This window comes from Pristiophorus japonicus, chromosome 3 (assembly GCF_044704955.1).
Source record: "Pristiophorus japonicus isolate sPriJap1 chromosome 3, sPriJap1.hap1, whole genome shotgun sequence".
NCBI classification, from domain to species: domain Eukaryota; kingdom Metazoa; phylum Chordata; class Chondrichthyes; family Pristiophoridae; genus Pristiophorus; species Pristiophorus japonicus.
Genome location: NC_091979.1, coordinates 231,868,694 through 231,880,860, shown reverse-complemented (window position 1 = coordinate 231,880,860; position 12,167 = coordinate 231,868,694). Strand labels below are relative to the sequence as shown.

Genomic DNA, 12,167 nt, shown 5'->3' with positions numbered 1-12,167 from the left:
TGCAATTGGGCTGTTGTTTTCTCTCCCTCTTCAGATCGTCTTCTTTAGGCAGCCAGCTGATATGCGGCAAATCCGTTCTCCAGGCTCTGAATCCCTCCCAAATCCGGGCTCGATTCACACTGCAACATTCGGCAGCCTCCTGCTCCTGATCCAGGTTCGCACCTTCAGTCTAGTGCTGAAATGTTGCTCCCGCACATTGGTTCTGGGAGTGAAAATGTCCTATTCTCCTCTCTCTTCCTTCCTTGCCCTCCCTCCCTTTCTCCTCCCTCTCTCCGTCGCCCTCTGTCTCTATCTCCCCCTCCCTCTCTCCTCCTCTCTTCTCTCTCTCTCTCTCTCTCCAGCCTGCACCAATGTCTAACTGGCTCTGAGCTTTGCGCCTTCGCTCTCCCGGGCTAGGCGGACCTGCCCCCTCCCACCCAACAATGCTTTAAGTACAGCGCGCACACCTGTCTCTGGGCCGCGCTCCCGGGCAGCGCTCGCTGCACTTGGGGAGGGCCAGTGCTCAACAGGGAGGGTGGGGTGTGTGTGCACGGGGGGGGGGGGGGGGGGGGGGGTGGAGGAAAGTGTGTGTGTGTGGGGGTGTGTGTGTGGTGTGTGTGTGTGGGGGGGGGGCGGGGAGTGTGTGTGTGTGTGTGGGGGGGGGGAGTGTGTGTGTGTGTGTGGGGGGAGGGTCGATCAGACTCCGCAACTACTGAAGTATTCTGATATAAGTAGAAATGTTTCAGTACATTTATAGGATGCGTGTCTTTAAACTGACAATTTATTGGAATTTCACTGAATCGCATTGTCACACACTCAGTCACACTAACAGATATTCACACTCATATATACACCGTATAATATAGACACATGTGCATGCACTATATTGGACATATAATATTGATAGATAAATAGAGATAGATAGATAGATAGACAGACAGACAGACAGACAGACATTACAACAGTGGCTACACTCCAAAAGTACTTCATTGGCTGTAAAGCACTTTGAGACGTCCAGTGATCGTGAAAGGCGCTATATAAATCCAAATCTTTTTCTTTTAGATAGAGAGATGGATAGCGAGAGATAGAGAGAGATCGATAGAAAAATCGATCGATAGATTGAAAGATAGATCGATAGATAGACAGAGGGATAGATAGATAGATAAATAGATAGATAGATAGACAGACACATGTGCTGTTACTATAAATGGATTTAATTTATTGTGATCCGTAAGATCAGGCGTGTGATATTGTCCGGAATCTAAGTTTACATTTTCAACATTTGAAAGTGATACTTTAGGTGCACGTGTGCCCGTGTGTCTGTGACGGGAATGTGTGTGAGTGGCTGTGTGAATGGGTGTCTATCTACTTGTTCATTTTAGTTTATGTGTGTGTGTGTGTGACACTACCAGCCTGTCCGTCTGAATGTATGTCTCAATCTGTGAATGAGCTGGTGAGTTTCTGCATCTGTGTGTTTGTGTGAATTAGTATGCGTGCGCGTGTTTGAGTGGGTATTTCTGAGTGTGTATATGTATGATTGTGTGAGTATGTATACATGTAAGATTGTGTGAGTGAATGTGTATGAGCTCGTGAACGCGCGTGAATGCGTGTGTGAGCGGGCGTGTGTAAACAAGTGTATGTCTGCGAGTGTGTGTTTGTGTCGGTAAGTATGTGTGTGTGAGTGAGTGTGCCTGTAAGTGTGGGTATATATTGTAGTGTGTTGTGCGAGTGTCAGAGTGAATGTGGCTGTGTATGAGATTGTGCCTGCAATCGTAAGTGTGTGTGCCTATGCGAGCGAGTGTGCCTGTAAGTGTGAGCATATGAGTGTGTGTATGAATGTTTGTGTGTGTGTGTGTTAATGACAGTACGTGTGTTTGTGTATGTATGAGCATATGTGTATGTGTGTGCATGTATGTAAGTGTATGAGTGTGCGTACCCACCCTTAAGGCAGGTTAGATACACCTTATCCTCCCCACCCCCCACAAACCCACAAACCCACCGCAACTTTGTGTTTGTTCTGGGTTTAGACCGGGTTGAAGCAGAAACGAGTCCCGAGAATAAAGCGCAGCAAGGACTTTGGGCCAAATACTCATTTAATCGTTGCTTAAGAAAGAGGTTGTGATCAGTAGGAACTGTAATATTATCGAAGAGACGTTCTATTGTTGGGACTGAAATGTATGAAATGAATTGTAAACAGATCGGAAAACGAAATTACACGAATTAAAACAAGTTCGAGTCGATCTGGGTCTCCTGATCTCGACAGGACCCCGAGAGGCGATAGTATTTACAGAGAGAAAATGGTAAAGAACAGGGACAGGCCATTCGGCCAATGGGTCTGTGCTGATGTTTATGCTGCACAGGAGCCTTCTCCCTGTCTGATCCCCCCCCCCCCCCCCATCCCTTGTGTATGACTTGAGAACCTGGACAATTCCACTGGAGCAGAGAACGCGAAGAGGAGATTTGAAAGAGATTGTTTTTTTTAATTATGAAAGGTTTTGATGGGTGAACAGGGAAAGGGTTGGGGAGTCAGTGAGGAGGGGGTCATCAATTTAAAATTGTCACTGGCAGTGAGGGTAGAAGTTCGGAGAAATGTATTTAAAACTAAAGGATACTTTTCAGGGTCCAAGCATCTGGAGCGCCCATTCTCAATTGAAACAGTTCGCTACACCCGACAGGGGAACTGAAACACTTGCAAAGCGCTCGCAGCCAGTCCAGCCCACACTCTCTCCGCTCATAGACCACCCGAGGTTACATCAGACTCCTGCACTCCACACTCAGTGACTGAGATCTGTAAAAGATTGGAAAATCCACAGGTCTTGCCAATGCGGCCAGAGGAGGTAATTTCACCGTACATTTAACCGGCATTAATTTCATTGTCCATTTCACGGGGAAGGTTTTTTCTAAAGTATTTATAGAAACAGGCCATTCGGCCCAACTAGTCCATGCCGGCGTTTATTCTCCACACCAGCCTCCTCCCACCCCTCCTCAACTAAATCTATCAGCACAACCCTCTATTCCCTTCTCCCTCATATGCTTGCCTTAAATGCATCGCTACTATTCGCTTCAAACACTCCCCGTGGTAGCGAGTTCCACATTCTCACCACTCTCTGGGTAAAGAAGTTTCTTCTGAATTCCCCATTGGATTTCTTGGTGACTAACTTATATTGATGGCCTCTAGTTATGCTCTTCCCCACAAGTGGAAACATTCTCTCTGTATCCACTCTATCAAAACCTTTCATAATTTAAAAGGCCTCTATTAGGTCACCCCTCAGCCTTCTTTTTTCAAGAGAAAAGAGACCCAGCCTGTTCATCCCTTCCTGTATACCCTCGCATTTCTGGTATCGTCCTTGTAAATCTTCTCTGCACCCTCTCCAGTGCCTCTATATCCTTCTTATAATATAGCGACCAGAACTGTACGCAGTACTCAAGTGTGGTCTAACCCAGTTTCGATACAGGTTTAGCATAACTTCCCTATTTTTCAATTCTATGCCTCTAGATATGAACCCTAGTGCTTGGCTTGCTTTTTTATGGCCTTGCTATCCTGTGTCACAACCTTTTAGGGCAGATAGCCAAAAGCTTGGTTAAAAATGTAGGTTTTAAGGAGCATCTTAAAGAAGGACAGAGATGTAAAGAGTTTGAGGGAGGGAATTCCAGAGTTTAGGGCCCAGGCAGCTGAAGGCACAGCTACCAATGGTGGAGCGATTAAAATCGGGGATCTGGAAGTGGCCAGAATTGGAGGAGTGAAGAAATCTCAGAAGGTTAGAATCATAGAATGGTTACAGTGCAGAAGGAGGCCGTTCGACCCATCAATCCCAGGCCGGCTCTCTGTGAGAGCACTTCAGCCAGTCTCACTACCCCGCCTTTTCCCCACAGCCCGGCAAATTTCTTTCCTTCAGCTACTTATCCAATTCCCTTTTGAAAGCCATGATTGAGTCTGCCTCCACCACTCTCTCAGGCCGTACGTTCCAGATCCTAACCACTCACTGCATAAAAAAAGTTTTCCCTCATGTCACCTTTGGTTCTTCTGCCAATCACCTTAAATCTGTGTCCTCTGGTTCTCGACCCTTCTGCCAATGGCAACAGTTTCTCTTTATCTACTCTGTCCAGACCCCTCATGATTTTGAACATCTCTGTTAAATCTCATAGAATCATAGAAATCACAAAAATTTACAGCACAGAAGGTGGCCATTCGGCCCATCGTGTCCGCTCCGGCAGACTAAGAGCTATCCAGCATCGTCCCACTTTCCAGCTCATGGTCCGTAGCCGTGTAGGTTACAGCACTTCAAGTGCATATCCAAGTACTTTTTTAATGCTATAAGGATTTCTGTCTCTACCACCCTTTCAGGCAGTGAGTTCCAGACCCCCACCACCCTCTGGGTAAAAATGTTTCTCCTCAAATCTCCTCTAAACTTTTTACCAATTACTTTAACTCTATGCTCGTTGGTTATTTACCCTCTGCTGAGGGAAATATGTCCTTCCTATCCACTCTATCGAGGCCCCTCAATAAGGCTTCCCCTCAGCCTCCTCTGTTCCAAAGTAAACAACCCCAGCCTATCCAATCTTTCCTGATAACTAAAATTCTCCTGTCCAGGTAACATCCTCATAAATCTCCTCTATACCCCCTCTAGTGCAGTCACATCTTTCCTGTAATGTGATGACCAGAACTGCATGTAGTACTCCAGATGTGGCCTAACTCGTGTTTTATACAGTTCAAGCATAACCTCCCTGCTCTTATATTCTATGCCTTGGCTAATAAAGGCAAGTATTCCGTATGCCTGCTTAACCACCTTATCTACCTGGCCTGCTATCCTCAGGGATCTGTGAACAAGCAGTCCAAGATCCCTCTGTTCCTCTACACTTTGCAGTGTCCTACCATTTAATGTGCATCCCTTGCCTGGCTAGCCCTCCCCAAATGCATTACCTCATACTTCTCTGGATTGAATTCCATTTGCCACCTGACCAGTCCATTGATATCTTCCTGCAGTCTACAGCTTTCTTCTTCATTATCAACGACACAGCCTGTAGTATATGCAAGCACTCTGATAATGACTCCATGAGGTAAGGGTATAGTACTTGAACTGTAGTGACCTTAGTCCATTTATTGTAGCTCCTTGAGGGAGGACACCAAGAGGTGAGCTCCCTTTTATACTTGGTTACCTGCAGTGTGCAGGTGACCCTTAGGCCTCCATCAGTAGCACCCTCTGGTGGTACAGGTATAGTGTATACAGTGTGAAGGTACATTCAGTGGTCTGGTGTTACAGTACATACATTAACATACATACATAACAACACTCCCCTCTAAGTTTTCCCCAAGTCCTTATTGTCATGACATTGGGAAGTGGTCAGCAGTGGATGGTTGGAGGTTGTAGTGAGGGTTGTGTGGGTTCTGGGTGTGATCCATGTGTTCATGGCTACACACATCCATCCGCCCCCCCCCCCATACATAGACCATGTGTGGCTCAACACCTGCATTGGCATACATGTAGTGTGAGTAAGGAATCTGGTTGGTTATGTCACTGTTTGAGAATTCAGCAGTGGTGGAGCAAGTACATGTTATAGGTAAGGTGGGTGAGGATGTTTAGTGGTGGGCAGAACCACAAGGTGGTGTGGCCTCCCTGTCCTCCATTGAGGGTTGCAGGGTCACCCTGCCCTTCATGGTGGTGGGAGTCTGGTGATCTCAGGTCCCGCCGGGAAAGCTGGAAGGTGCTGGCCTCTTGCTCCCGGTGCTGGCCCTGGTGGCCAATGGGGTAGGGCCGATCTGGGGCTGGTTGCCAGTGGTGGTGGCTGTACTGTCCATTGATCGCTGGCCCTGCAGTGGGTATGCTCCCACTGTGTGTGTGTGAACCCTCCCTGGGGCATCACATTGGTCCCAGAAGCGCAGGCTACATGATCGGGTAGCCCGCTGGACCTGGATGTTTCCCACGGGGGTTGCCTTTGGCATTGTCAGCATACATGTAGAACCCAGCATCATTTCTCATTTTATCATTAGCATTCATGATACATTGGCTCCGACCGCAACCAGCCGACTCGACATTGTTATTTCTCTTTACACTTTCACATTTGTCAATTGCAACACTTTCCTGTGTACTATCAGTATCTCTGTGCAAGGTTACATTTGGATACCTGCCTTTATTAGTTACATTTCTCTCATTATCATTAACAGCATCACTGTTCAACAGTACGAATTTGTCACTTACATCACTTTTTTGAGTACTATCAGCATTTCCGTGCAAGGTTACATTTGGATATCTGCCTTTGTTAGTTACATTTTTCTCATTAGCATTACCGGCATCAGCGTTCAACAGTACATTTATATACCTGCATTCATTAATTACACCTTTATCATTAGTGTCACCGGCATTGCTGTGCCAAGAGTGGAACTGTTCCTTTACTTGTTTTGGGTAGCCGGTCTCCTTTAAGAGGGCCTTGCAATCTTTACCCCAATCCAGTTCGCCGCTCGCCAACACATGTTGCTCCCTCAACGTTGCCCCTCGTGGTCTAGTCGCGGCCATCTTGATTTCAAGTGCTTCACCTCGTGGTGTGGGCGCCATCTTCTTTCTCTCCATGAGGTAGGCTGTGGTGATCCTTTTCTCCCCAGGTTCTGCCACAGAAGCTGGGAATCTACCTTCTGTGCCAATCTTCTTCCCTCGGAGTCCTGCCACTGGAGCCTGGAAGGTGAGGTCTAGTTGTTCAATTTGGATCATCTCACCATTGAGTTGTGCAGTCTGTGTCATCACCACGTAGTCGAGTCGGATGGTAGGATTTTCAGGTGCTGCGATGGATCCAAGTTTGGGGCCACATAGGATGCTGATCGCCGGGGGCTGGAGGCTTTCCCCGCTCCAACAGATTTGGATTTGCTTCATCCATCTTCTTCCCAGCAGCATTGGACCATCACCGGCAACAATCCACAAAGGAAGCAAATGCATTGCGCCACCATGGGACACCTGCCAACGACTGGGATGGTGTCTTTTGTGTAACTGAACAGCTTCACCTGGATTGGGAAAATGTTGGGTTGTTTGGCGGGATTGTCCCAGAGTTTTTCGAAGGCCATTTGTTTCATCAACGACTGGCTGGCCCCGTGTCGATGTCCATCGAGACTGGAACACCATTGATTTCTACTTCAATTTTCCACGGGGAACTCTCGGTGGAGCAGGTATACACTCGGTACACCTCTTCCAGGGGCTGAGCAGCTTCGTCTTCATCAGTGCTGGAGCCCGGGTGATCAGCCAACTCTTCATCGTCTCGGTGAGAAACTTCTTCTACAAATTCACTGGAGGTGACCTTTAGTGTTACAGCCTTTGCAGGTATAGTCTTTGTATCGGCACTGGTGGGTCCTGTGGTTTCCTCCACAGCGCCAGCATGGGGCTAGCCGGTTGGCCCCATGTGGCAGACTCAGGGTTGCGGGACTCGGGGCAGCAGCCTTGCACCGAAAGGCACCATTCGATTCATTGTACTCGTCGGGTGTGAGTCATCATCCTCTTGGAGTTGCAGACCGAAATCATGAAAGCCTGGCTCACTTTGATTGCCTTCTGAAGGGTGACCGTAGTGTCCGCAGAGAGCAGTTTATGGAGGAGGCTCTCGTGGCTGATTCCAATAACGAAGATGTCCCTTAATGCTTTGGTGAGGTGGTCGCCAAAATCACACGGTGCAGCCAATCTTCTCAGGTCTGCAGCATATTTCGAAATTTCTTGGCCTTCGGGCCGCCGGTGGGTGTAGAACCGGTGTCTGGCTGTGAGGATGCTCTCTTTAGGTTTGAATTGTTCTTGTATTATAGTTAAGAGCTCTGCATAAATCTTGGTTGTCGTCTTCGCTGGGGCTAGCAGGCCCCTGATGAGGCCATGGATGGTGGGCCCACAACTGCTGAGCAGGATGGCTCTGTGCTTGTCAGCCAGCGAGGTCAATGTGTCTCCAGCAGGTTGTTCGCGATGAAAAAGTGTTTGAGCCTTTCCCCAAAGGCATCCCAATCTTTCCCATCAGCGAATTGTTGGAAGTTGCTTAGGTTAGACATGTTTTGCGATGAAATTCGTAACCTCGTCGCCAGTTGTAGTATATGCAAGCACTCTAATAATGACTCCATGAGGTAAGGGCATAGTACTTGAACTGTAGTGACCTTAGTTCGTTTATTGCAGCTCCTAGAGTGAGGATATCAAGAGGTGAGCTCCCTTTTATACTTGGTTACCTGCAGTGTGCAGGCGACCCTTGGGTCTCCACCAGTAGTACCCTCTGGTGGTACAGGTATGGTGTATACAGTGTGAAGGTACATTCAGTGGTCTGATGTTACAGTATATACATCAACATACGTACATAACACAGCCAATTTGGTATCATCTGCAAACTTCTTAATCATACCCCTTTCAATCAATTCCAAATCAATGATATATACCACAAAAACCAAGGGGCTTGGTACTGAGCCCTGTGGAACCCCACTGGAAATAGCCTTCCAGTCACAAAAATATCCATTGACCATTACCCTTTGCTTCCTGCCTCTGAGCCAATTTTGGATCCCACTTGACACTTTGCCCTGGATCCCATGGGCTTTTACTTTCTTGACCAGTCTGCCATGTGGGATCTTATCAAAAGCCTTGCTAAAATCTATATAGCCTACATCAGATGCACTACCCTCATCAATCCCCCCTTGTTACCTCCTCGAAAAATTCAATCAAGTTACTCAGACACGACCTTCCCTGAACAAATCCATGCTGACTGTCCTTGATTAATCCGTGTCTTTCTAAATGAAGATTTATCCTGTTCCTCAGAATTTTTACCAATAATTTTCCCACCACTGTGATTAGGCTGATTGACCTGTAATTACTCGGTCTATCCCTTTTTCCCTTTTTAAACAAAGGTACAACATTATCAGTCTTCCTGTCCTTCAGCACCACACCTGTAGCCAGAGAGGATTGGAAAATGATGGTCAGAGCTCCTGCTATTTCCTCTTTTGCTTCTCTTAATAACCTGGGATGCATTTCATCCGGGCCTGGGCATTTATTCACTTTCAAAGATGCTAACTCCCTTAATATCTCCTCTCTCACTATGTTTATTTCATCGAATATTTCACACTCCTCCTCTCTGATTGTAATGTCTGCATCATCCCTCTCTTTTGTGCAAACAGATGCAACGTATTCATTAAAAATCCTACCCACATCTTCTGCCTCCACACACAGGTTACCTTTACAGTCCCTAATAGGCCCTGCTCTTTCTTTAGTTATCCTCTTGCTCTTAATGTATTTATAACACACCTTTGGGTTTTCCATGAATTGCCAACATTTTTTCATGCTCTCTCTTTGCTTTCCTAATTTCCTTTTTAATTGCACCCCTGCACTTTATATACTCCTCTCGGGTTTCTGCAGTATTGAGCCCTCGGTATCTATCATAGCTTCCCTTTTCTTCTTTATCCTACCTAATGGGCTCTAGATTTGCTAGTCCCACCCTTTTTCTTTAAGGGAACATACTTGCTGTGAACCCTCACTATCTCCCCCTTGAATGCCTCCCACTGCTCTGACACTGATTTCCATTCAAGTAGCTGTTCCCAGTCCACTTTGCCTAAATCACATCTCAGCTTAGTAAAATTAGCTTTTCCCTAATTGAGAACTTTTATTCCTGGTCTATCTTTGTCCTTTTCCAAAACTATCCTAGATCTAACTGCATTATGATCACTTCCACCAAAAGGCTTTCCCACTGATATCCCTTCCACCTGCCCAGCTTCATTCCTAAAACTAAGTCCAAAAACGCCCCCTCTCTTGTTGGGCTTGCTACATACTAGCTTAAAAATTTCTCCTGAATGCATTTTAAGAATTCTACTCCCTCTATACATTTCACACTAATTCTATCCCAGTTAATATTAGGGTAGTTTAAATCCCCTTCGATTACTGCCCTATTGTTTTTGCACTTCTCATAAATATGCCTACATATTTGCTCTTCTATCTCCCTCTGACTGTTTGGGGTCTATAGTACACTCCCAACAGTGCGAGCTATTGTTCTTCAATTCAACCCACATGGCTTCCTTTGATGATCTTTCCAACATATCATCCCTCCTCACAGCTGTAATTGTTTCTTTACTCAATATTGTGACCCCCCTCCTTTTTTATCTACATCCACATCTCGTCTGAAAACCCTGTAACCAGGATGTTGAGCTGCCATTCCAGCCCTTCTTTCAGCCATGTCTCAGTAATAGCTATAATATCATAATCCCGCGTGTCTATCCATGCCCTTACCTCATCTGCCTTATTCCCGAAACTCCTTGCATTGAAGTATATACCATTTAGCACTGCCAAACTCCCTTGTTGTCTATTTTCTAGTCTTTTTTTGCTCTGCCTTCCAAACTCACTAAATTTTTGCCTTCCATTTCCAGCTTTTCTTCTTTCCCTCTGAATCTACTCTCAGGTTCCCATCCCCCTGCCAAGCTAATCTCCTCTCAACCTTCTCTGCTCTAAGGAAAACAACCCCTGCTTCTCCAGTCTGTCCATGTAACTGAAGTCCCTCATCCCTGGAACCATTCCTGTAAATCTTCTCTGCACCCTCTCTAAAGCCTTCACATCCTTCCTAAATTGTGGTGTACAGAATTTGACACAATACTCCAGTTGGGGCCGAACCAGTGTTTTATAAAGGTTCATCATAACCTACTTGTTTTTGTACTCCATGCCTCTATTTATAAAGCCCAGGATCCCATGAGCTTTTTTAACCATTTTCTCAACCTGCCCTGCCATCTTCAATGATTTGTGAACATATACCCCCAGGTCTCTCTGTTCATGCACCCCCCTTTAAAATTAGGTTGTGGGGCTGGAGGAGGTTACAGAGATAGGGAGGGGTGAGGCCATGGAGGGATTTGAAAATAAGGAATTTTAAGGTGAATGTGAGGTAATGCATTTGGGGAGGGCTAACATGGCACGGGAATACACAATAAATGGTAGGATACTGAGAAGTGTAGGTTTAGAGGGGAGTTGAGAACTTTTTTCATGCAGAGGGTGGTGGGGGTCTGGAACTCACTGCCTGAAAGGGTGGTAGAGGCAGAAACCCTCACCACATTTAAAAAGTACTTGGATGTGTACTTGAAGTGCCGTAACCTACAGGGCTACGGACCAAGAGCTGGAAAGTGGGATTAGGCTGGATAGCTCTTTGTCGGCTGGCACGGACACGATGGGCCGAATGGCCTCCTTCTGTGACATAAATTTCTATGATTCTATGGTCTTCTGTTTAGTGGGAATATCTTCGAGGGAGCAGGAGGTGAGTCTCATGGATAACATGAGTTTGGAGAGGGCATGAGGGAGATAGGTGAGAAACTAGAGAAAGATGAGACATCCGGGCGAGGGCAGGGGGAACTTTAAAGGAAGTTTAGCCCGGTGGGCAAGGGGAAGGGAGGGAAGAGGCAAAGGCGGCTGAATGGATGGTCTCAACCTTAGAGACAAAGAAGTCCATGAGCTCTGTGCACTTGTTGGAGGTGAGGATGGAGGGGGCAGGAGAGAGGGGTTTAAGAGGAAGGTTTGTAGTGGAGAAAAGCACCACTCTCTGGGTAAAGAAGTTTCTCCTGAATTCCCCATCAGATTTATTAGTGGCTATCTTATATTTATGGCCCCTAGTTCTGGTCTCTCCCACAAGTGGAAACATCTTCTCTACATCTACCCTTTTATAATCTTAACGGCCTCCATCAGGTCACCCCTCAGCCGTCTGTTCTGTCTTTCCTGAAAGGAAAAAACTCTCAGTTCTGATATCATCCTTATACATCTTTATTCCACCCTCTGCCGTGCCTCTGTATCCTTTTTATAATATGGAGATCAGAACTGTTCACAGTGCTCCAAGCGTGGTCTAACCAAGGTTCTATACAAGTTTGATATAACATCCCTGCTTTTCAATTCTATCCCTCTAGAAATAAACCCCAGTGTTTGGTTAGCTTTTTTGTGGCCTTAATAACCTGCATCACTGGGGTATAAGAACATACATAAGAACATAAGAAATAGGAGCAGGAGAGGGCCATACAGCCCCTCGAGCCTGCTCCGCCATTTAATACGATCATGGCTGATCCGATCATGGACTCAGGTCCACTTCCCTGCCTGCTCTCCATAACCCCTTATTCCCTTATCATTTAAGAAACTGTCTATTTCTGTCTTAAATTTATTCAATGTTCCAGTTTCCATAGCTCTCTGAGGCAGCGAATTCCACAGATCCACAACCCTCTGAGAGAAGAAATTTCT

General features: G+C 46.3%; 1 protein-coding gene across 1 annotated transcript in view; it reads right to left on the bottom strand.

The window, feature by feature from the left end:
* The window catches only part of fgf8b (fibroblast growth factor 8b), a 36,151-nt gene extending 29,621 nt beyond the window's left edge, over positions 1–6,530 (bottom strand). Inside the window, exon 1 of the mRNA XM_070873928.1 lies at positions 6,372–6,530. Coding sequence (XP_070730029.1) covers positions 6,372–6,530 — 159 coding nt within the window. The remainder of the gene's footprint in view (positions 1–6,371) is intronic.
* Positions 6,531–12,167: the final 5,637 nt, after the last annotated feature.